This window comes from Ciconia boyciana, chromosome 8 (genome assembly GCF_034638445.1).
Source record: "Ciconia boyciana chromosome 8, ASM3463844v1, whole genome shotgun sequence".
NCBI lineage: Eukaryota > Metazoa > Chordata > Aves > Ciconiiformes > Ciconiidae > Ciconia > Ciconia boyciana.
The window spans coordinates 28,898,105-28,923,008 of record NC_132941.1 but is presented as its reverse complement, the minus strand read 5'-3'; the positions used below and the strand labels follow the sequence as shown (position 1 = coordinate 28,923,008).

General features: G+C 47.5%; 2 protein-coding genes across 4 annotated transcripts in view; one reads left to right on the top strand and one right to left on the bottom strand.

The window, feature by feature from the left end:
- ASCC1 (activating signal cointegrator 1 complex subunit 1) overlaps nt 1-18,031 on the bottom strand; it is a 38,734-nt gene extending 20,703 nt beyond the window's left edge. The window contains exons 1-7 of one of the 2 annotated variants that reach the window (XM_072869719.1): nt 17,896-18,031; nt 15,753-15,874; nt 14,411-14,510; nt 13,383-13,480; nt 11,765-11,943; nt 4,362-4,498; nt 2,000-2,119 (exon numbers count right to left, since the gene is read on the bottom strand). In XM_072869719.1, coding sequence (XP_072725820.1) covers nt 2,000-2,119; nt 4,362-4,498; nt 11,765-11,943; nt 13,383-13,480; nt 14,411-14,510; nt 15,753-15,861 — 743 coding nt within the window. In that variant the 5' untranslated portion in view covers nt 15,862-15,874; nt 17,896-18,031. The remainder of the gene's footprint in view (nt 1-1,999; nt 2,120-4,361; nt 4,499-11,764; nt 11,944-13,382; nt 13,481-14,410; nt 14,511-15,752; nt 15,875-17,895) is intronic. The other variant, XM_072869718.1, reaches the window with a different exon arrangement.
- ANAPC16 (anaphase promoting complex subunit 16) lies at nt 17,645-24,696 on the top strand. 2 transcript variants are annotated; one of them, XM_072869720.1, is made up of 4 exons: nt 17,645-17,779; nt 19,500-19,657; nt 21,842-21,916; nt 23,781-24,689. In XM_072869720.1, the coding sequence occupies exons 1-4, from the start codon at nt 17,724-17,726 to the stop codon at nt 23,894-23,896; spliced, it is 405 nt and encodes a 134-aa protein (XP_072725821.1). In that variant the 5' UTR covers nt 17,645-17,723; the 3' UTR covers nt 23,897-24,689. The 2 variants fall into 2 exon arrangements, with proteins under 2 accessions (XP_072725821.1, XP_072725822.1); XM_072869721.1 differs by lacking the exon at nt 17,645-17,779 and adding an exon at nt 18,150-18,332 and having other exon boundaries at nt 23,781-24,696.
- Nucleotides 24,697-24,904: the final 208 nt, after the last annotated feature.

The following is a 24,904-nucleotide window of genomic DNA, read 5'->3' as shown; positions in this document are numbered from 1 at the left end:
ACTATATTAGGGGAGAAGTGCCAGATGAATTAATTTGCAGGTGAAGGCAGGACCGGCCTGGGCCAAGGATAAAAACTTAAAATCGCTTGGCCCTCTCTGAGCACACTGCTATGCAAAAAGCAAAAAAGGTTTTGCAGAACATAAGTCTGGCAGCCTCCAGGTGCCATGCAAAGCACAAGATCTGGGTTTGGTCAAAACCTCAGCTAATAGATCTCTGTGAAGTACAGAGGAGACATCAACCCTTTCTCAGGGGGGCGGGTGGGGGTCGTTTTCAGTTTCAAGGCAAGGTGGATTTGAAGACCTCATTTCTCTCCCCTGCCAAAATCAGCTCTGCCACCCCTAACACACATTAGCATTTTCTGCTAGCATTATGGCTAAGTGGGTTCTCAGCAAAACAGATACAGCTGGCATCCAAAGCAGACCATGGTGCTAGTACCAACAATTCAAGCTGTCTCCAGATGCAGGCAGACATCACTGCCTCACTTTAGGCTCTACTTACGCTCTACAGGATTTCTCTACCTCAGGTCTCAGGCTTATTTTCAGATGCAAGCAGACTTGCAAGCACTGCACCTCAGAGATGATCCAGAGCTCGGTGACTCAGGAGAAAAGAGGCCCATACCTCAGCTCTCAGAGCTGACAGTTCGGATGCTTTGTGCAACAAACCCACCAAAGGACATTTGGGTCATCCAGCATCTGCCTCCGTCTCATCTTTCTGAGTGCTTCTGCCTTGTTTCTCCCTGCACTTCTCTGCTGTCTTCTGGCTGATCTCTAGCTTGTCCTGGTTCTCCACCCGCTCTGTTTGTTTTACCTCACCTCTTTCAGGGTAGGACAGAATTCAAAGTAGAAGAGCCGAGAAGAGGAAAAGATTTCAATTCCTACTGCCTCCCAGCAATTCTTACATTTTCATTTTCCCACCCATTTCCTTATCCCACTTCCGATGTCTTACTTCAACACAGACTCCAAAGTGCAGTTTTAAGCAGGGGGCCTTCCTTGTCTCGTCAGCCCTTGAGGAAAGGAGATACCAGAACATGTCCTTTTTTCCCTGAGCCAGTCCCTGCTCACAGCCTCCCTCCTCCAGCTGCACTGATCCGTGCTCCCCTGCTAGCTCCTGCTGTCCTCTAGCAAGGGGAACAGACACAAAAGGGCACCACTGCCAGAAAAAGAGAAGGCTAAGGCTCAGAGAGAGTAGACTAAAGCTCTTTTGGCTACTCCCCTACACCCTTCCACACCCATCTCACAACCAGCAGCATGGAGTACAACAGCTCTTCTGTTTCCCCAGTCTTCCAGAAAGCACTAAGAAAAAAGACGGTGCTGCCACTGGTGATGCACTTGTCAAAAATGAGATGGAAGAAGGTTGTCCAGACACCACCACATCCCGGGCAGTGCTGTTTGTAGAGGTAAAGCCAACAGAGGTGGCAAACAGCACAAACACACAAGCTGACACCAACCAGGCTTCGAGATTTCACACCAGCAGCTCAGAAGACAGACATTTCACACGCAGCTCCTGTTCCAGGCTGCTTACAGACAGAAGAACCAACTCTGTAACCGAGTCATGCTTTTCTGAGGACCTTCTGGTGTAACTGGGTTTTAAGAATAATGAAGTGCTGCAGGATATGCCAGGCTGTCCAGATTAATCTGGATTGCAGGTTGGGACCTAGACAGCAAAGGCCAAGTTGTCCTGCCTTCTAAGTCATCTCAGGAGTATCTCCTTGGCCATCTTATTACCACACGAGCCATGACACCATTATTCAATCTGACAGACTGCTACAGAAACAAATGACATCTTTCAGCCGCACCACCAGTGACTGATTTAAAGAGCAAACACATCACTGCCTTAACTGGTTTAGGAAGCAAGAATGACTTCACCTTCCTGACTGCTGGCCCAAGGACTGCTAGCAGTACCCACCAGCTTCAGATGGCAGAGGGTTTCTCTGGCGCACCGCTACTGCTGCCGCAGCACATCAAGGAGGAATGAAAGAAAGGAGCATGGGGAACTCACCTGTCCGAGCCATCCTTCATGTGGACTTTGGCATAAAGGACATCCGTCATGGCAGGGTCATCGTTCATGTACTCCACTCCTGCCACCTCCACGGTCAGGGGCTTGCCTCCAGCAATTTGCCTAAAATATAAGAAATCCCTTATGTTAAAAAGCAAAACATCACACCTGCTTTTGCAATACAATGCATAGTACTCCTCATGCACACACTAAATACTTGGTTTTACTAAGGGAGCGATATAAAATACATTTTTTGCTAGAGTTAAACACAAATTTGAGGTTAAGCAGGACTTAAATGTCATATAGACTGTATGGGGCAGTGAACTCCATTGAGTTCTTCTCTTTCCCATATCTTTCAGGTTGGTTGCACTGAAAAAACCCAAACACAAAAAAGGCTCCCTAATTTCTAAAACTTGAAAGGCTACAGCTGCTATTGTCTCATAATCTCAAGAAATACTGTAAAAACATTTAAATTCATACATTCAGTGTTTTAGACACACATTAAGTCAACTTGTCAGTGTTCGCAGGCCATCTCAACGTGGAGATCTCCATTTACATTTCAGAAAACCCATCAGCAATGAAATGGTACAACTTCTCATTCCAGAGAAGCTCCTGCCTTCCCTGTGAAGAGAGCGATCGTGACACAGAGTCTCCAGCTCGCTGATTCACGCTGGGAAAAGTACTCGATACAGAATGCAGTTTTAAGTATATTTCAACATCCACTTACAAATGCTGGAAGTAAATAGAGCTGTTTTAAAGTCAGCTCCAGCTACTCTTGCAGGAAGGCAAAACCAAAAATGAGTGCAGGATATAATATGCACTCCCACACCTGCAAACGCACTGTGAAGTGTACCAGCTTCCAAACATGCCGCCTCCTTGCCTTTACCACCAGAACATCACAGGGAGGCAGGGTGCCACAGCAAAAGCTCCCTGTGAGTAAGTGCTGTTGTCTCATTTAACGCCGAGGTCTCATGGAAAGTACAGGGAGTGTCTGGGCAGGCAGAAGTAATAAACACGAGTTAACAATGTGAGTGTGACTTTGCTCTAACCTTGTTCACTTCTGTTCAGCCTGCCCTAGAGACTGCTTTTGAGATTCTCGGCAAAGCTTCCCAGGTGGAATAAGGAGAGCAAAATTTCCCCTTCCGGTATGTTTACTGGGAAGAAAACAGCAGAAGTACACTGTCATACACATGAGACTGAGAGCATTTGAGGCCATGTATTCTAAAAAGGGTCAAAAAGGGCACATCACCTTCACATGGCACTGCCTGCATTTAGAAAAGTAAATGATCACTAATGAAGGTTTACCTGGGTGGAAGAGGGCCTAAATTAATTTTCAAAGTATATTTGTTTGGGTATGGCAGGGGAAATAACCTAAAGGTTACATTCAAGTGTTGATTTCCCTGCCCCTGAAGGAAATGGAGGGTAGAGATTTTGTCTGCCTCAATTCAATCCACTTATGAGGAAGCTGGCACCTTCCAAATACTGCAGGCAGAGCCTTCCCCTGGAAACACACTTGCATTTCTGTTCAACAGCTGAACAATTGGAGATGTCATTTTAAAGGCAGAGGTATGAATTTTGGCCATGCATTAATTCCCACAGATATTAGCTGGCAGAGCGTGGCTAATTCTTCATGCACCGAGGCAATAAATAAATAAATAAATAAATAAATAAAAATCAAGGTTCCGTGCTCTATATGTAAAAGGCTTTGCAGAAATAAATAAATAAACCAATCCCTCAGGCCATCTCCAATTTCTAAGCTGAACAGAGATAAGCTAATTACAGTGTCATTCAACCACATTTACAGTTAAAGCCCTAACATCTGCAGCTCGGTGTTAACAGGCAGCAAGAAAGCCCCGGTCCTGGAGCAGCACCGAACGTTTCAGACTGATTACTCACACAGCTCATGCTGGCTTCCCTGCACGCAGCTCCCCACATCAAGAAATGCATGTCAAGGACACCTCAGCATCTGCTCTGAGGCAGGAGGGAAGCAGCGTGCCAGAGCCCACTGCAGGCAATGCGCGATGGTAACAGAGCTCGTCCTTCCCTCTGCAGCAGGCAGGGGACAACAGCAAAAATTGCTCACACAAAAACAACAGGGATGCATGTGAGGAAAAAAAAAATTAGTAGAGCAGATTTTCACAGAATCCTGAGGGTTTGAGCTGAGCTGCACAATGCTGTTAGACTCTTTGTGACTGCTTGGTGATTTCTACTGCTCCCATTTGAAACGTTTCAGCCTTTTTCTAAATTTCTAGAGTTAAGATAGACTATTGAGCTGCTTTTCTCTTCGCTGTCCCTTGTCAAAGACAGCTTACTGCTTTTCCCCCACTCATGCCCTTGGTGATGACATCCCTTTTTTATCACTTACTCCACAAAGTCCTCTTTGCATCGCTGTAGGAGGTCACACGCTTTCTGGATCTCTTGCTCGTTCAGAAGTACCAGAGTCCCAAGAGTCAGGTGAAGCTTTGCAGGGTTCTGGAATAGGCTACTGCTGACCCCGTGATCCTACAAATCAGTCAATCAGTCATATATAGGTGTCTTATCTCATCCACACACACACCCCCCTCCATCAGAGGGATAAATTCCCCAGAGAACAGGTACCAAATCACTGGCATCAAACCTTTTATCTCTGCATCACTGGTCGGGCTGGTAGTGACTTGAAGTTGAAATGAGTAACAATTTCACAGTCTTTGCGAGCAAGTGAGCTCAGCCTGGCAGACGAGACGCAGCCCCCCACTGCATGCACGCTCCCTGCCTGCCTTTTCATTGGAGCTGTTGAACGGCAGCCTGGAAGCTCGTTACAACAGGCTCTAACTCAGGACCCAGAAACAGCAGCACTCACTCGCACGGGATTTCAAGGAGACTTCCACAGCTGTCAAAGTGGCAGCTGCCATCAGCAACAAACTCAACACAAGTCAGCACAGATTTAAAACTTAAGTCCATTTTTTGTGCAATAAAGCTGGAACCAGCTGTAGTGACAGACTCTAAATGGTCTCAAAATCCTGTCTAAACACAGGTTGCACCTCACAACACAAGCACAGCTAATACCAGCTCTGATAATTACATTTTTCTTGTTCCCATGTGCCCTATAGTTTGCCGAGATGAATTAAGTTTAAATTCCCTTTATAAGAAGAGTTACGTGTTGTTGCTGGGGAAGAACTGTTCCCAGGTGGAGCAGTGGTTACATTCAGCTCTGAAAAACATGCTCTTTTGTTCTAGGATATTTATAAAAATACCTCGAGGATGGTTAACACACCCATATTAAAACAATTATTTCTACTTAGTGGCCATTTCCCATCAGCACATTAAATAACCTCCACTTTTAACTCCAGAAGAAGCCAACACCACTTGCCAGGCCACTGAAGCCTTTCTCTGTCTGAAGAAAATCCACTGACTGAGAATGACAGCTTTGAAGTTTCTAGCTGTGCTTCAGAGTTTGAAATAAAACCTTTCAGATGTTTAAACACTGCAGTATCTCAGCCCATCAGTTTAATGTCCCACATCTCACTCAGCATTTTCCATGTCTAATGACAACATCCTTACTCTTCTTTACAGAGGTGCTTATGGGGTGGACTAAAGACGAGCTAGCCTGCAAGACAGAGGCCAGGGGCTTGCTTCAGCAGTTGCAGGCTGGCAAAGCATGGTGGTCCCCAGAAGAGAGAGAGCACGTACATACCTTCCACTGCTGCTAATTACTTTATTGCTGACTGAAACCCCAGATCATACCATGCTAGTAGTGGCAAAGCAGGCTGCAAACCTCAGCACTGTGCAGCAACCTGAAACAAGCACAGACTAACTATTTCAGGCACACCAGGAGCAGAGGAAAGAGGGACAGCTCCATCTCACTTCTCCCCACCTTACCCTCTCTGTGGTAAAAGGCTTTCAGCTTCCTTTAATTCATACTGCTGTTAACATGCATGACAGGACATGATTTCTCTCCGTCAGCCTTTTTTCTCCAATGGTATCCACAGGCAGAGGATATTTGGCCCATCACAAAACAATAGCTCGGGTAACAGAAACTGGGAGAAAGTTTGATTTATCCTTGCCATGGACAACCAGCCGATGTCACTCCCACAGTGCGCACAGATGATGTACAGTAACAAGAAAGTAGTTCGCAGGCCGGAAAGCAAAAAGCCCTACCCTCATTTTCTGCCCCAGCACAATTTGTACCGTTAAACATCAACCTGCCCCAAAAGCAGCATTTTTCCCCGAGCTTTCCAACACCTGAGTGTGGGCTGATAGCTGACAAAGTGATGGCACATCACCTCCACAAGCCACACTACCACTGCTGGGGAGATTAGCAGGGAAGAGCAGTGCACAGTGAGCAGGCCAAGACCTAAATAATCTTCCTGGTTTACTCCCTAGTATTTCAGACAGCTCCTAAAAACCCTGCTTACACCCCTACTCTTTCACAGGCCAGCAGATCCCACTTCTCCCACACATAAAATAGATGCTACATCAGAGGTAGCTCTCCCTGGAACAGGCAGTGTTTCTGCGGAAGTCTTAGCACCCCTTCATGGCTGGATGCTGCTCGACAAGATGCAAAAAAGCTTGAACCCACTTATTCTAATCCCAGATTATGATATGCTATCAGCAACCACTGCATTACCTCACAGGAAGCCACCCTGTCCAGTGGTATGAGCCCTCTGCAACCTGACCAGCAGGGCCAGACAACAGCAATGCAGAGCCTAGAAATATGCGTTCATAACTACTGCTAAGGAAAAATCACGTTCTCATCCAGGGAGAATGAGCCCAAGAGGCGTGATCCTGTCAATAATTCTGGGGCTTTATGGACATCTTCCAAATACCTAAGGAACCTACCCAAGGGATCCACCAGGATCTAAGCCATGCTCTCTGAGTGCCTCTCGGCAACAAGCTCCTCTTTCACATTTCCTCCCCCATGCAGCGGAAGGTGGGCACTCCTCATAGCACAAGTAGCAGTGGCTTGTGGCAAGTGGTGGCTTCCAGCCCTAATGAAAGCAGACCACCAGATTAGGGGAGGCAAGGTGTCGCAGCAGGGAATCCCCATATTCTACACGGGAATCTGAAAGAAGCGTTATTTGCAGGAACTCACTGGCAGATACAAACACATAAAACAGACTCTATCGTCTCTCTAAAAATTTACTGTTCAAACTCAGGTTCTCTAAGGATGTACTGAGAGACAGGAAGAATATCCCCTTTACACATCATCCATATGTGATGACTGTCCATTTTAGCTTATGCCTCTCCCTGACACTGCCCTGACATGGTCAAAAAAACAACTCATTTTCACTCAGCCTTAAAAATTCATTTTTTTCCTCCCTCCTGCTACTTAGACTTCTACCTTTGCTCTCCTCCTTTAGAAGGAGCACAGAAAGGGTTTTATCTGGAGTGTTCACCTCTCTTCGCAAGGCCCAAACACATCCTTCCTCCAAATCTAAGGCCTTGTAGTAGGGAAACCATAGACCACAACACACTTCAGGCCTTCTACATGACAAGGCAAAAGATCAAACACCTTAGCTCTTCTTCCCTGGCTGCATCCCCTCTACTGTCTTAAGAGCTTCCAATATTTGCAGACAGCTTCATGTTCTTGTTTTTTTTTCTTAATAGCAGGATACTGCATGCCAGCTATACGTCCTCTCCCACCCTGATCCACAAACAAAGGCGCAAGCCAGAAAAACAAGATTTCCTCAGAACTGACTGAAGAGCTACAGGCTGAAAAACCCCGCCCATTTTCTGTCCCTTCCACTCTGAGATATAATATCTCATTAGCAATGTTTGATATTTACAGGTTGCCATATATTACAGCAATCATATTTCTTTTCCGTGCTACATCTGCAGCCTGTTAAGACTGCAAATGCTGCGTTTGCACAGCTCTGAAAGACCCAACTGTGATTTTCCATGGCAATATTACTGCGAAGTCTCTTCCCTTTTCCACCTGCATACTCAGACAGACACTTCAGTCCTCCTCACTCTGACACCTACATGACTGTGCAAGGAGACTTCCAAGGTCATCCAGTCATCCAGAACTCCCACTGCACCACATCAGTAATAAGCCTGCCCAGGTGAGCCACCTCCCCGCATTTATATTAAATTAGCCTCAAAAGAGTCTCCTCTCGGCCTTGCTTTACTGTCTGGCTGCCCTGACCATACAATAGCGTGAATGACACCTGAAGTATTCCATATGTCATCACAAGGTTCATCTTAAAAAAGGTCTTAAAGATGAAAAAAAAAAAGTTAGAAAGCATATACCCACCTATGCTATAAAATAGAAATGAATGGTTGTCATGGTAACTGCTTCAGAGAGAAAGAGAGTCACTCAAAAATGCTCAATGGCCAGAAGAAATCCTCACACACTCACACCTGGTCCCTTCCCTTCCTTGCTGTTATCTGAGCTTCATTCAAAGACTGAAGCTTACCTAATTCTGCAATGTTTCGCACCAGCAAATTGCAACAGGAAGAGAAGTGCGCCACTTCTGTCACTGAAACCTATTCAGATTTCTCCAAGTATCCTGAGAAATCCTGTTGCTTTGAACAAATCTATACGCTCTCTTATTGCTCTGTGAGGCACCGTTTTGAATTACTGTTTTTCATTACTGATGTGCTTTCTAGCAGACCCTGCTGTGAGATAAAGTGGTATTAGAGTGGCATTACCGGCTGGCGGAGTGATTGAGACACATACGAGGCTGCAATATACTCCTTGAACTAACAGGCAGCAATATATCTAGAAACCCTTTTGCTAATACCAGGAGAAGGAAGGGCAGAAAAATAAAGCACCATATATTCCTAGGCTAACATATGCAAACCCCCAAATACCTGCTACTGACAGAATTTCACATTTCAAACTAAAAATGGAAACTCTAGAGCTGATGTAAGCAGTACCAGGAACATTTCAGGCCTCTTGGCACAGGGCACTGAGCAGTGCTAACATGATGCTGCAGCTCCCAGGCCAGAGCACCTTGTGCCCATGCAGTATAGAGAGCAGGAACAACAGCCCCAGACCTTCTGCCTGCACCCATATAGACGAGTCCTACTGTAAGGCAGCTTCAGCTGCCACCATTTTGGGAGATTCCTGAAAGCACCTTGATGACTTGGCAGCAGCACAAGGCACGCTATGTCTTGAGTGCTGCACTTTCTCGGAGAATTGCTATTACTCGTATTAGGAGGATTCATGCCTGGGTGCTGGTTCTGAGTACAGTTCAAGTCCGAGGTTACTGAAAGCCAGAAGTAGCTGTTAGGCTGAAATGTGTTCCCACGTGCATGTCCATGCTGCAGGATCCCTACCCGTGAAGCAGAGCCTCACAGGACTCAGTGCCGTCCAGACAAAGAACAAAAACACCGTGGGAGAGACAGAAGGTAAGGCAAGAGGAGGAAAAATTAACATGGCTAGCCTGGTCAGCAGTGGTCTCAGCACTCCTCTGACCAAGCTTGGGTTTCTGCAGCTTTCTAGGACAAGAAGCACACAAAGGTCTGCAGGTGTTCCCAGGCAGCTCCATCTGAATGTAACTGACAACACTGGGGAAAGCCCCAAGATAAATTTATGAGAATGTTCCTAAGTGGATGGCAGACCTCCCTATCTAGCCAGGGATGCAAACTGATACTTACAAGCATGCAAGAGACAAACAATGTGACACAGACAGATCAGGAGGGGTCTGGAGAGCAAGTAAGATCACCAGCAGAGGCTGTGCCAATGGAGGGCTGCAGAGATGTGACCGAAGCAGCAGGCAGGAAAAATGAGTGCTCTACAAGGAGAAGAGCGAGTCCTGTGTGAGGCCAGAGTGTTCCAGGAATAAGAACACAGGATGAGAGCATGGACGACAGCATTAGCTGCAAAGATAAAAGAGGTCACATCATAGAGATGTGACACTGAAAGGATTCACCTAACACCAAGACAGCCTGGAAGCCAGAACCCGGCAAGATGTATGGCATGAGACTGAGGTTACTGTCCTGCGCAGCAGGCAGATCTGGGTTTGCTGTCCATGGGGAAGGACAAGAGAGATCCACAGGACCTGCTGGCAGACAGCTAGAGGGAGGAGGAGGATCAGATAAATGGAGTCCGGGATGCCAAGACTTCAAGCAGAGCAGGGCCAGCCATGTCTGAAAGGACTGACAGGTTAAGGGAGATCAAGTGAAAGGACTGTCACAGCCATAAGCCCAGTTAGAAGGGGATAAACGTCAAGAGAAACACCAGACTGAAAGCAGTGGTCTCAATCCAGGGCCAACAGCTTGAACAGCCACTACCAGCGCCTCATGCTGATGTTACCAGCCCCCCGAAGAGCTGCTTCTCTCCCTGTAACTTTGGTGTGTCCCCCCACAAGGACTGGAACTAGAAACCAACAGAGGGAGCCAGGCCACCACTGATGCGAGCCCAAGGTCCAACACTCTCTGTCCAGCTAACACTTTCTCAGGCTGTTTCCATTCCCCTGTCTTCAGGGCTTTCCTTTAATAAAGGTAAGCTTTATTAAAGATAGCTGCTGCTGGCTAATGGGGATAGACGATCAAGACAGTGATACCTTCCTAGCCTGAGGAAAGGGTGCTCATAGCATTGCACTGGTTGCTAATCCCTGGATCTATTGGCCAATTTCAGTTGTACTTAACATCAGGTGGAAACCCGAGTGATAGAAAACTCCTAAGATGTCACTGAAATAGGCAGCTGGGTGGAGAAGAGGGACTTAAATCAGAACTGCCAGAAAATACAAGACTGCAAAGCCAGCTCAGTTCTGCTCTTAGAGATGAGACAATTGATATGCAAGTGACCACGAAAACTTGAGCAAGAATTCCCATCTCCCCAGATATCAGATAATTCACACCCACAGCATGAAGACATAGAAAAGTAAACTTCTTCAGCTGTGCTATCTGCAAGATTATATTTTTGCCTTTGAAAGGCAGAAGCGGAAGTGACGGACATCAAGGTAATAATATCAGCCCACAAAACCCTTCTGCGTGTATGCAATCTAACCTGCAGCGGCCACAAAGAGGAACTCTTCTCTCTTGCCTGGAGATGTCCTCCCAGCACTCAGAGGACATGGCAATTTAATAATATCACTCCCTCTCCTCAGCCTGGCCCTGTGCACTGACATACCACTTCTGCCAAACTAGAAGCACGCTAAAATAAACCAGGGAATACACAGCTTTCACCTCATTCCGTTCCCCACTTCCCTGTGCCTAACTCTTTGCTGCTGCTCTCAGTGTAAGATATGAAGGCAAGGAGGAGGGACTGTCAGCACAGAGTCTCATGAGGAAGAAGGGAAGCCATTAGACTTGCAGGATGGCATGTGCTACCAAGTCATTTCTTGCTCAGCTCCGGTAATGACACCCATCTTCCTTTGCTGTCAGTAACCAAACGAAAAGTGAAATAGAAGCAGTAGCAAACTTGTGAATTCCTGCCTGGTTTCATGGTTATGTAGAAATTGTATAAAATGTAGAAAGGTCCACTACATTATTGAGTGGCTTTCCTATTAGAAACAACAAAAAAAACCCCACCAAAAAACCCACCAACCCTCTTTTGAACCTTAGATATCCTCCCACCTAGGAAAATCTCTAAGGAGAACAAAATATTTTACTAACAATTTACTAAGTAAGCCATTCCACTTTCCAGAAGATTTCACAACAGCACTCAACAAATTCACAGCAGATCCACCAACTTAAGTAAAAGGCCTGTTAAAAATACATTCCTAGGAAATAGAATAGAATAAGGCCTTCAAGGTAAACACCAAAAAGCTATCTCAATAAATGAAATGGCACTCTGCTGAAGGGCTTCCACTTGATTTTAATTCTCACGCGAATCCTTACCTTTGAGCATTTCTCCAACACTTCCTCCTTGAACTGCAGGAACTTCTCCTGGATGGCGGGCTGGTTGAGAGCGAAGGACAGGAAGTGTGTGAAGGGCTGCTTCTTACGGAAGCTATCCAGGAGAACATCAATCCGCGTTCGGGCAGAGATGACACCGCTGCGATGCTGCCCTGTAATCACTACAAGGAAACAAAGCAGTACCTGTCTGGTTTCCATGAAGCTACAGTGAGACTACTGACACCCATGCCCATGCAAAATAAAGAGTAATTGAATTATTTTACACGATATTTATCCATGCACTTTAAAATATCAATATTGGAGGATATTGGGAAGGTAAGAATATTTCATCCAGGAGATGCCAGGAGGGAATTAGAAAAACCTGCACAACAGCACCTGTCTACTGTTAGCCCCAGGCTCACTGAAGAAGCGATAGGAATTAAAACCTCCAACCATGCACAGAGAAATCTCGCCAGACTCCCCACTTGACTTAAAATGCCTGACACGGCTGTGCTTTTCTCTGTAAAGACAGGATGATGCCATCAAAAGTATCCCTCTGCTCTCAAGAAAGTCAGCTCTGAGTGCCTAAAAAACAATAACTAAGAGCCTATCACTTCAGCAGCTCTTCAGATTTCTAGGGCATTATTTCAAGTTTTCATAAAGGCAGTCAAAGTGAAAAGGAAAAGAAAATCTTTCAAAGATCAAGATGGCCTATATCATTTGTGCATGCACTTCAAGGCACCAAGCAGAGAACACTTGAGCTTGAAAGGAAAGAACTGCAAGGAGCAAAATTACCTTGGCTTATTATTATTACATGTTTTCAACATCTCTCAACCTTCCTAATAGTCCTTCACGGTTCTCAGGAAGAAGTCAAGACCCACTTCTTGAGAAGTACTACCATGTTCCTGTGCAGCATGACAGTTGGATCCCCCTGTCACTTACTCCTCACAACTCTGTCACGAACGTAACTGTACACCGTGCCAATTATCACCAGAGCGTGCGTAAGGGGCCCTCTGGATATCCACTCAGGCAGAAACCTGCACAGGCCAGCCCTCATGAGCAACACCTCCTTTCTTTTTAAGTCACTGGAAGTGATGAGAAGAAACATACGGTACAAGAAAGCCTGCTGTCACTATCAGGATCAAGTGACAACACCAGAAAGGCAGCAACGTCATCAAAACACTTCTCATATTATAGCAGATGCTGAAGTTTATATCATGCATAAATATACAACATGATATTTTCCCTGGATGTATATTACAGCTCGTTATTAATGAAAATTGTATTAATTTAAAAACAAAACAACAATAAAACCCCCACCAGATTCAGTCCCAAAGTCCTCAAGCCAGTCATTTAAGGCCCAGAAGTTACTTCAGTGAGATTATTCATAGACTTAAAATAGATTTTTTTTTTCCCCAAAAAAACTTTATAAGGATCTATAGACAGGGAAAATAAACTCAGGAGAAAAGTGAAGTGATTTTCCAAGGGCCATAAATTGAGTCAGAGCCATGTCAGAAGCAGGAATTAAAGGAAAAACACTGCTTATGCCCTCTCCCCACTCAAACTGTGTCTGTGCAAGCGCTGATGAGAGAACACCCATTTTGTGCATGTTAAAGCTCACCAATTTCTCCTTCCACTCCAGGCTTAGGAATGCTGATGGAGGTTCGAGTCTCTGTTTCTAGTCTCTTCTTGGTTTCCCCTTTCTTCCCAATGATGTACCTGGAGGCATAAAAGTGCAAGAGAGTCACTCACACAGCATCGCCGGGCCACTCTCCATCAAGTGTGCCCAGCCAGCAGATTAACCATGCACAGGCAGCTGGGTCCCCCCAGATTTGGTATCTCCATGCTAGAGGGATGCACACACTCAGCCTCACGCGCAGGACCCGGTCCAGGCACAGAGGCTTCTCCTGGGACTCCGTGCGTGACCAACCTCAGAGCACGGGATGATGTTGAGCTGTGGCTCACAACTGGCTTAAGCTAAAATAAGTCAGTCGGTCCATGACAGCTCTGCCCAGTACATCCTGCCATAGCTTACTTGTCAGCTGGGTTATCCCTTTTTCCCACTACCCCAGCTGACAAAGAACTAAGGGCTCTTTTTCTGCTTTTTGCTTTGCTCAAGGTAGTCATTTGCCAGCATCCAAACACAAAACAGAACAATTTCCTTCTCTACATTTCAGTAAAACTATTCAACCAATAAAACTGTCAAAAATAACTAGATAAAGCTTTGAACACTACAGACTTCCCAGTAAACATCACACTGGAGTCGATAGTCAATTCCTGCTGTGTGTGCTTTCTCTCAAAGCTTTCACAAACTCCCCCTGCCAGGCTGCTCGCCTGTTCTTCCTCCCCTTCTCCCATCCTCCCTGACGCTTTTATGTTCAAGGGAAGGGATGCTCAAAAACTCTCCTGCCAGCAAGAAAGCACCACCTGCTCTCTCTGTCACAGGGAAGGCTAGGAGTCAAGCGTGGCCCAACTGCACTAGAAAGGCATTGCCAATTTTCCCTTCCCAAACGCCAAAAATCCACATCCACGAAACGGAATACATTTCGGAGATCTGGCGCTTACCCTGATCTCAAAAGAAAATATTCTGCACTCTACCACTTCCCCAGCCAGTGGCAACTCAAATAAACCAGAAACACATAGGCTCACTTGTATAAGGGGCTGGGAACCTCCACTCTGCACTGGAAGCCTTTCTCAGTCTCTTCCACCACAAAGGCATCACAGGGTTCGTCTGTGCAGTCACCAGGGCCTACCAGAAAAAAACAACAGACCTTGTACAACCTCTGTAAAGTCTGGCAGTACTTTATGTAGGACAAGAGTCTCACAACCGTCTTCTCCCAAGGTTAAATAAAGGAAGAAACGGACTCTTCTCCATTGCGGCTAACTGCTTTTTATTTCACCTTACTACCAGCTCTGGAAAACTTAATGACTGCTTCTAAATCTGCCGGGCTAGGAGGTATAGGAAAGCAGCAGTTACAGCCCAGGTTTTCTCTCAGCTGGAAGTTGTGCAATTACCCAGTGGGAACAGCCTCTTCTCCTGGCAGGGTGGAAGCCACCAGCCCATTCAGAGACCTGAGCAGGAATTTAAAGTTGCAGAAAAATACAAATAAAAGGTGAGGATAGGTTTGGTTCAAGGGTTAAGATACAGTGTTTTGGAAAACAGAGAAATTCTCACACCCGCGGCACGGAGGAATAGATGCACTTTTCATCCATGGGCCATTCAGTCATGCCTGTTAGGACCAAACATGACTTCCAGAAAGAGGCCATGGTTTCTATCTCCTCTCCAACACATACAGGGACGAATTTGGGTGGCAAGCAGCTTATTAAAGCTTTGTTCAATCTGCTGAAAGGCAGGGTGGAGGGAGAAACAGGACACAACAGCCACAACCCTTTCCATTTGAGAAATAACAGCTGAGCTTTTCTGTGCCCACAACTCCTGCAGAACTACAACAAACATACAGGCAGAAAGATAAAGTAAAATACATCAGAACAGGAAGAATTTTGCCCCCAAAATAGGTAACACGTTCCAAAAGCCACATTGTAAGAGGCCAATTCTTCAAGGGGCAAACATTGCAAGGACAGAGGATCTTTAGTGAGCAGCTTCCACTCCTGCCATATCTGCAAATAATCACATTACCAAAAAGAAAGGCGCTTCAGGAACCTGGGGAAAACAGATCTACAGAGCTCATTTGTTTTCCCCTTTTACTGGAGATCTTTCATGGCCAGCAAGCAAACTGACAGCAGCACCGTCACCCAAACCCACATTAGGTAACCGGAATTATATCTACTCTTTGGTCAGCAAGATCATCAGGGACCAACACAAAGCATTTTTATCCCTCTTGAACACCTCACTCCATGGCACAGGCAGGTCCTTGAGCACATAAAGACATCAGAGAGAATACCAAGAGCTCCCTAGGTCCCCAGTGTCGATGCTTTCACCTGTAGCATGTCCTGACAGCCCCACGGTCAGCCCTCGCACAGCACTCTCTACCTGCACAGAAGTCCTCCTCCTCCTCATGCTCGTAGGCCTGCTCTTGAATTAGATTCTTCCTGTATACTCGTCCCCCAATCCTTATCAGGGTGGGCCGCAGAACATCCATCCTGCCTCTCCTCCTAATGCAAAAAAAAAAAGAGAGCTTTGCTAACTTATGCCAAGGAAAGGTAAATTTCTATGTTTCCTCGTGGATAATTTGTAAGAGGCATCAGGGGAGCTCTGAAGGGCTCAGCAGTAAGGAGCGAGGTCTGTACCTCCAGAAGAGCAATAACTCCTCCTATATGTATATATGAGAAATTTCAGAAAAGCAGTACCTTCTCAAACCTTATGTCACTTGTGCAAAGACTAATTTTATGAGAACTTACAAGTATACTCTTTGTCAGCTCGTAAAGCACACTCGTAAAGCAAAAATGGGAAATTTAAGCAATGTAAGATACGTAATGAAGCATCAGGTTTTTTGCCCCTGCAAGGAGGTCAGCAACTGATCACCGCTCTTCCTGAAACTCACAGGTTTTAGCTAAAACTCACTGCGGCCTCAGTCAAAGTGCCGTTTTAGCACCGTTCAGGATTCTGAACAGTTTCACCTTGTTATTTTCCATAGCTGCAGACCAAAGAGATTCCAGCCTCTTGCAAGGAATCCCCTACAACACTGACCTCTCTCAAAATACCTGCCATCCTCCACTAGTTTCTTAAAGGCCTAAGGAGCTTTTCAAAAGCAAACCCAGTTCCCTGGATCCGCTCAGGAGGCAGCTGGGGAAGGGGAACAAAGCACCCCAAGGGGTTGGCACTGGCCGGCGATTACACCTCCACCTCAGACCACCGTGGTAAGTTTGAGGCATATGCATAAAAGTCTTACGCTACCCTGCATTATTCCAAACGATATTAGAAACATGGGGCACCAAGTTAAACTTTTTACAGTGGAGAACATTTAATGGTGCCAAAGCAACAGGGCAATCTGAAGAACTGGCAGGCATCTGTCAGAGACTTCACAGCTTCAGTACTTAAATTTCAACATTCACTGAAATTGTTAACATTGGATATCTCAGTGTGCCCTGTTTTTAAAACAGAAATTTCTGTTACTTAGAAAACAAAGTCTCCACCAAAAAAAATTCACCTTCATCAGAAGGTTTACCTGTCTGCCACAACAGAACCTGACAGGAAAAAATGAAGAGCTTGCCTTTGAAGATGAATTTATCTTAAACTGGATTTATTATATGGAGTGACATCAGGTTCAGAAGGTTAATGCTTTTCCCCTCAATTAAAGCCCCACCTTCTGAAACGACTTATAACCACCTGACCTTACGTTTAAATAAAAAGGCATTCCCATAGTTCAAGGAAAGAAGTGCAGACATGAACCATACACAGGGGAAGACAGAATAAACCATGAAAAAACACACTGTTGTTGGGTTTTTTTGTTGCCACTCAGGCTTGCTTTTTCTTTTTTGAATTGCAGAGCTGGTGCCACAATTTCCTGACACAGGACTTTTAAACACTCATGAGCATCCACACCCCACCACACTAGCAATGCCTGATAGGGGCCTCGCCTCTACACGCACGCAGGAAGAGCAACGCTGCAGTGGTGTGAGAGGGGAGACACAAAGCAGCCGGGGCCGCAGGATTAGGCCAGGCTCCAGCTGGGATCGCAGCCCGGGTGCAGGATTAGGCCAGGCTCCTGCAGGAGACGCAGGGTGAGCAGCAGCCAGGGCACAACAGCCTTGCCGGGCCTCACCACTGCCGCCCACACCGAGCAAGCGTCCCCCGTTACGCCGGCCTTTAAGGCACCGCTAGGTTTAAAGGCCTGAGGAAGGCCCCGGGAGCAGCAGGATCTCCCGCTCCAGCCCGCGGCACTGCGAGGGGCGGCCGCTCGCCTCAGGCCCGGCGGAACAGCCACCGCGGCCGTTGCCAACGGTTACCGGCCCCCCACCGGAAGTAGGAAGGGGCCGCGCGCGCGCGCCCGCCCGCCCCAGCATGCACCGCGAGCGCGATCACGCGCGCCGCCTGCGCGAAGCCGTGCGGGCGCCCAGGTGAGGTTCGGAAGGGCCGGCGCGCCCCGGGAGCGGGAGGGCGGCGGCCCGGGAGGAGAAGGGCGCTCGGCTGAACGGGAGCGGGGGGAGAGGCTGGCGCCGGCTGCCTCACTCACCGCGAAGCAGGTCGCTACGGAAGTCAGGGAGGGGCCATGGCGCGAAAGGGCGGGGAGAGGCGGAGCCCGGGGCAGTGGTGCGCATGCGCATGGGTGGGGCACGCCACGCCACGCCACGCCACGCAGGAGCCCTGGCGCTACCGAGGCTGCTGCCCGCCCGTCGGCGGGGGTGTGGGCAAGAGGCGCCCGGGCGCATGCGCAGTGCTGGCAGCCCCACCTCTTCTCCCTCCTCACAAGATGGCCGGCGCCACCGGTGGGAGGGGCAGACATCGTCCTGGCCTGCTGTCCCCCTCCTTTGTGTTTGCCTCAGCCTATTTAAAATAAAAACCCTGCAGCTATATCTAGGAGCCCGCCGGTCTTGCGAGGCCACATTGGCATCATTTCAGTGCAAAGCGTCATCTCGCTTCCCTCGTGAGCAGGGAGCTGGGCCTGTCCAGGTTTGTTGAAGAAGGTGTTATTGGATGTATCATAGCCATATTAAAGGTTTCTTTTATCTAGGCATTTTCCTTCACAGCCTGTAAGCCCCCAGCCTCTTGCGAGCTGCTGTTTTGTGTTATATGCAGTTATGAAACAACCTTGAGCTTAACTATGAATGAACATGCAATTCCTAGTAGTGACAGCCTTTTAAAAACTCATTTTCTCCACTAAAACCTTAAGTGCTTTCCAAAGGCGCTGTGTGCATAGCCTAAAGAGTCTGCAGAAGTGTATTAAATAGGATAATAGATAATAGGCAGGATAATTGGGAAGTGCTTATAAGGGGTTTGGAGGAGTAGCAAGTGCTGTCACTTTTAAGTGCCAAGTGACAGCTTTTTTACTATCAGGTATGTGACAAGTTTTATGTACTCCATCATGACAAATGTACAGCCAATGCCTCTTAAAAACAAGGCTGAGAAAAGGGTACACAAGAGGTGAATGGGCTTGTGCTGTACAGGCAGACAGATGCTCAGCCCTTGCTGTTTTAGGTTAAGTGCAGTATTTTAAAAGCAAAAGCACATCTGGAGCAGCGCAGAGAGCCGTTGCTGCAAATTAGGCACAGTGTGGCTTTGTGCAGGATGCGGCACTGGAACTGGCAGTCCTGCGGGCTTCCAGGTTTTGTGAGGCAGCAGGACTTTTTCCATGTTTGTGCTCCTGGAAACAAGGCAAAAAAAAAAAGAAAAAAAAAAAAAGTCTTTTTATGACCCTGGGGAGCGGGAAAAGTGCCAGGCAGCTGAAGGCTAGTGAATTCAGGCCAGCGACTGGTGCCAGGTTATTTTTATGCACGCTTCGATCATCCTGCTGAATTCCCAGGCCCCCTTGTCCGAGGGGTCAGAGCATGGGTTACCTTCAGTTTCTGGGTGCCACCACGTGGTGCGACAGCTAACTGCACCCGTCCCCGCACTGGGCGCAGGCAGCCTCTCCCACGCATGCAGGGCAGCCTCAAACCACCAGCACTTTGAGGCTGCAGAGCCATGGAGCGGGGGCGGCAGCTCAAAGCTGTGCTCACTGGCTCTTCCTGGACCTCGCTGCCTTCATCTGCTGTCAGATACGTGTACAAGTCGCTGGCTTTGCGCCCTGGGAAACTCCGAGACGCCCTTCCTAACTCTGCTGCCTTTTTGTTCTTTCAGGCTGGGACGGGGTGAAATGGCAGCCTCTTCCTCATCCTCTTCAGCTGGCGGAGTCAGCGGCAGCTCTGTAACAGGATCAGGGTTCAGCGTTTCAGACCTGGCGCCGCCCCGAAAAGCCCTCTTCACTTACCCCAAAGGAGCTGGGGAGATGCTGGAAGGTGATTGCTCCCACCCTTTTCCTTCCCCGCTCCTCCTGGTGTGCAGGCAGCCCTGCAAGGGAGTTGCCAAGCTTGGCACCCTGCTGCCTTTTCGGACGTTAGCTGGCAAAAGCTGGAGGGAGGAAGGAAGCACCAGGGCTCGGGTAGGTCCCGAGCAGCCCCAGCCCTCCCACCAGTTGTTCATGAGGAAGTGATTTTTCTGGCAGTCACCTGTTTTTTAGCTCTATGACAACACTTCAGACGAGGAAGCGATCTACCTGAAAGGGAACATGACGGTGTTAATTGCTCATTGTTAGCTAATCCTTTGATGTTGGGCAGGAATTACTGTAAAGATAGCTGAGGCAGGAGTATTTTTCTTGGCAAAACGCATTCTGGGGTTGGATTTGACTGGGCTAGTACAGGAGGCAGCTTGTATCCCTGCTGGCCAGGAAACATAAGGCTTGCTTTTGCCCTTGACCTAAGTTGAAACCTTGCCGCAGAGGTCTGCGAGAGGATAAATCAGGACTAGACCTCTCTTAATCCTTCAAGGCTGAACACATTCCTCTTTTGGGCTCACTTGTATCGGGGTGTTTCTCCAGGGCCGCCTGGAGAGGGCCAGGGCTCTGATCTAGCGCAGTGTTTTGTGTTTGGGTGCCTGAGCCCTGCCACCCCCTTTGTTGGGGTTGCCTGAAGGAGGACCCAGGCACGTCGCAGCTGCACGTCCCTGCCCATGCTCTGGGTGAGGGAGGAAGGGCAGGTCCTCCAGATGACAGGGTTAAGCCAAGGTCTGTCTGTCTGCTCTTCTTGAACTTCCTGTGTCACCATGTCGCAGACTTGACTGCGTGAGCCTGAAGTTCATCGGGGTGGCCCTGCAGCTCAGAAGTGACTGCATTCCGGTAGAGACAAACACGGCAGCGCAGGGCAGCTGGGAACTGATCGCTACGTCATTTAAGGACTGTTTTTTATTACACATTAGAGCCCATATGCCAGTCTATTGAAGTAATTATGACTAAAGGCTTGCTCATAGAACTTAACAAGCCCTCAAAACAAATTAAAATAATGAAGCACTTCGTGTTACCAAATAGACAGACAGCTGTTCCTCCTGAGAGCCACTCGGCACGATGGCCAGCCTGGGGAGTTGGAGGAGAGGGAAGAGTATGTTTGGAAAGAGCACGGTGCAGGACCACCACAGCATTCAACAGCTTGTGAGAGGATGCTCTGAGCACGGCGAAACTCCAACTCTTCCCTTGGGTTCAGCTTCGGGTTAGGTTTTTCAGGCCCAGGGGTCTGTTTCTACCCTTAGTCTTTAAAATTGCTTCTCTTCCTTGTTTTTACAGCATGGAGCTTTCACTTGATTTTGCTTTGGGCTGACCTGTCTACCAGTAACATGGCAGTTCATCTGCTCTGGGTGGCAGCAACAACTAAACACTGTCCCTGTCACAGGAAGCTTTAAGTTAGCTTTTTAATTTCTGAGATAAAAGGTGATACACCCATTCTTTCATCAGGCAGGTGCTAATGGGGTAGCTGCATACCAGTTTCCCCTTCAAAAATCCCCACTAATTGACGGATTTTTATTGTTACTTGAACTATCTCGCTTGTTTTTAAATAAACCCTTAGGTTTTTGGTTTGGGTTTTTTTTTAGAAGGAAGTAGTATAAACTATGTCAGTACTTGGCACACAATTAGCTATGTATTCCAGATTGCTCTATTTCAGAGACAGTTGTGTGATCAATTACTGATTTAGATGACAAGATACACATTATTTGAAATCCTTTATGCAGGGTTATGGTCTAAGCCTGTGGGAAATCATAAAGCATTATAAGGACGTAAGTGTCTAAGCCCTGAGGGAATCGGAGATTGCCATAATATTAGCTGACTTCTCCATAGCTTACCATTCTATTTAAAATGGACTAAAATTGCTTGACAGAGGGGATGTAACAGAATATCAGCCAGGATGTCTCCCAGGTAGCACAGCCATTCCCCAGCAGCACCGGGAGCCGGCCAAAGCCCCGCACAGGATTTGAGCGCAGGGCTGTACAGGCCAGAAACCAGAGTGCTGCACGCTCGGGGGAAGGGAAAGTGTTGGAACGAGTCAAGTGGGGAAACCCACACCTCAAACATAAAAACAGAAGGTTGGCGGCACTCAGTTAAGGCTGCTCAGTCTTAAAACTCTCAGACTAAACCACCTCCCTTTTTCTGTTTATAGATGGCTCTGAAAGATTCCTCTGTGAATCTGTGTTCAGCTATCAGGTTGCATCTACGTTAAAGCAAGTGAAACACGGTAAGCACTGAAGCGCTGTCTGTTTTAACTGCATGTTGATCGGGGAAGATGGCAAGGGAGCGTGGAGAAAAGGCTGACGTTCTCAGGTACCGACCACAAAAAAGCAGAATAGCCTTTTAAGTTGGCGAATTAACGCTAAGTCAGACCATCATCGAGTCCTTTTGCAAGCCCTATGCAAAGCGACGGGAACCCACACAGCCTGGGTGGGAACAGGCTGTGCCTTTCGAAGCTTGTTTTTCCATCGCTGTGTGCTGCGCTGCCTTCAGGAGAGGTGAGGCCAGAAGAGGAGGTTATGGGCAGGAAACGCCCACGCTCTGCTCTTGGCCCAGTGCTGACTGTCTCTTTGGCCTCGGGCGAAGAGACGCTTGATTCCACCTTTGTTTCTCTGCTGAGCCCTCGTGACACTGACAGGGTCAAGCGAGGTTTCCAAAAGTGCTCAGAAGATGGACACGCAGGTGCCTGGCCTGGCATGACAGGCTGACTCCACTCCCCACCTCCCCAAGAAAGAGCCTTATGTCTTGTTTGAACTTCTGCTTCCCTCCTGGGGCCTTCACCTGCTGCCCAGGTGTCTGTAACTGAACGCTGGGCTTGACTGCATGGCAGCTTTCATTCTCAAGACGTTGGGCAGAGCTCAGCACCAGATCACATCTGCTGCTTAAGGGTCACATCCTTTCTCGTCTCTGCCTCTTGTCAGCTAGAATGGGTTACTTCCATGTGTTGTCTCAGACCAGAGAGGTTTCCTGTCCTCTGCCGGCAAGGGTTGTTGGGAGGAGATCTTGGGGCGTGCAGCAGCTTGCAAGGCCGTGATCCTGTATTTCTGAACCGAAAAGCAAAGCTGAACTTCAGAGTCATTGTTTCCACAGCTCCAGTGCTACTGCAGCTGTAGCTACCAGGGGCTGCTGCACAGACTGGCACCCTGATAAGCACGAGACTTTGAAACTGGTTTGTGGAGCACCGGTTGCCTCACTGTAAGAAAGGGGAAAGGCTTAAAAAAAAGATAGAGGTCATCATTTTTTGGCTTGTTTGTTTGACAGTTCCCAAAAGCACTCGGTTGCAGGAGGTGGAGTGAGAACAGTCCCTCTTAAAAGCACCCACTGCTGCAGTCAGCATAAATAGCGCACGTTTTGTGTTATGCCTCTAGCTAGTAAGTCGGCTCGTACTGGGCTGTTTTTCCAAGAGGCTGCTCCGCTGTTAAACTTCCAGCAGAGTCAAAAGGAGGGCTATTCCTATCTCTGTACCCACTGCAGCTAATTTATTTGAAAATGGAGCCTGCGTGCCCGACGCATAACTGGTTTTAAATAAAGCTGAGGGGAACAAGTTGTCTTGGGGATCCCCAGGGAGGCACCCTGTCTCTCCGCGGGGACCTTTGTGTCATTAGCATGCTCTGACTGCAGAGCCTTTCTGCTACAGTCGTCCAGGTTCTCCTCAAAGGATCTTCATTAAAATGAGGAGTTCCTTGTGCTGCACCCAGCTCTACTGTGGGCTGACCAAGCTCTGAACTTCTCTGTTCTTTTGCACTATAAATATTTATGCTAAAGAAATGAGCTTCATCCTGTTTTCACCCCCATACACTAATCGGCCTCGTGTTTCCCTGTTAGGACTTGAATTTACACGGCACAGGCAGGGATCAGTAAATACACATTCAGCACTGGACGAGGCAGAAAAGCCTGTCCCTGCTTTCTCCTGTGATCTGGCGAAGTCTCGCCATTTGCACAGGGTGTCATGTAAGAGTGGGTTTGTATTCAAATTGGCTTGGTGGGTTTTATTCTACTCTTTTCCCATTGACAGCTGGGAATTTGCATCTAATTGAAAGGTTTAATTGCGCTGTCATTGCAAACCACAGTTACCTTTGAACTTCTCGCAGATCAACAAGTCGCACGGATGGAAAAACTAGCCGGTCTGGTGGAAGAGCTGGAGGCAGATGAGTGGAGGTACAAGCCAATAGAGCAGCTCCTGGGATTCACTCCCTCCTCGGGCTGAGTGTGTTCTGGATCGCTGCTGTCAGGGAGCAGAAGAAAAACATTCTCTGGCCTGGCTTCAAAACACACCCCCATTTATCAGGATGCTGACAGCTGCAACGGCAGGACTGGGCTTTTTTTTTTTTTTTTTTTAAGTAGAGAGTTGAGTTAAGTGGGGATCCCCCATAAAGCTGCCAGTAAATGGAAATGACAGGATTCTTTAAGTCATCTGCAGCGTTACAGGCTGGCAGGGCTCAGTTTCTGTAACTTAGAAGGTAGGATCAGTTTTACAGAACTCGGAGAATCACCTTATTGTTTACAGAGGAGGGAAGACTTACAGTGTGGTGGCGGGGAAAGCAACCCAGTAACTCAGCCTGGCCTTTCTCTGGTGCGTGGCCGAAGGGCTGGGTGATCTGCGGGCCAGGAAACCTGCATCTTTGCCGCTCAAGCTGGGCCTCTGCAGAGCAGAGGTAGGACGCCCTGCCAGAAACATTCTTCAGCCCTAGCCATTGTTCTGGGGGATGAACACGACAAGAACTGTCCTGGTTCAGTTGAGAGGGGGCAAGCGGTGACGCCTTCTCCAGAGGTACCTCATGTATCACCAAATTGTCTCTTAATTTCTGTTTCTCTTGTGTCTGCACAGCGAGTGCAGGTAGGACACTGCTCTCTAATGCAGAAGCTGTATCTTTAATACCCTGAAATTTTTTTTCTTCTTTATTATAGATTAGATTGCTCTGTGATAATAAAATAATTTTGTCTGAAACCATTTATCTTTTCAAAGCTTGGTATGGGAAGGTCTGATGAAAGAAACAATCAGCTGTTTCGTAGGTAACAGGAGGTTTAATGAAGCTCGGAGGCAGCTTGGCTATTATGATGGTCAACTTACGTTCAATTTTAAAAAAACCTCTGAGAGGAGCTAAACCACACTTGCTTTACGCTCAAAAGTGGATTGACTTAAATCAGATTTTAATCCTGGTTTAACTCTGCCAGCAGAGAACCCTTATTTAAATCCATCCATTTTAATAATCTT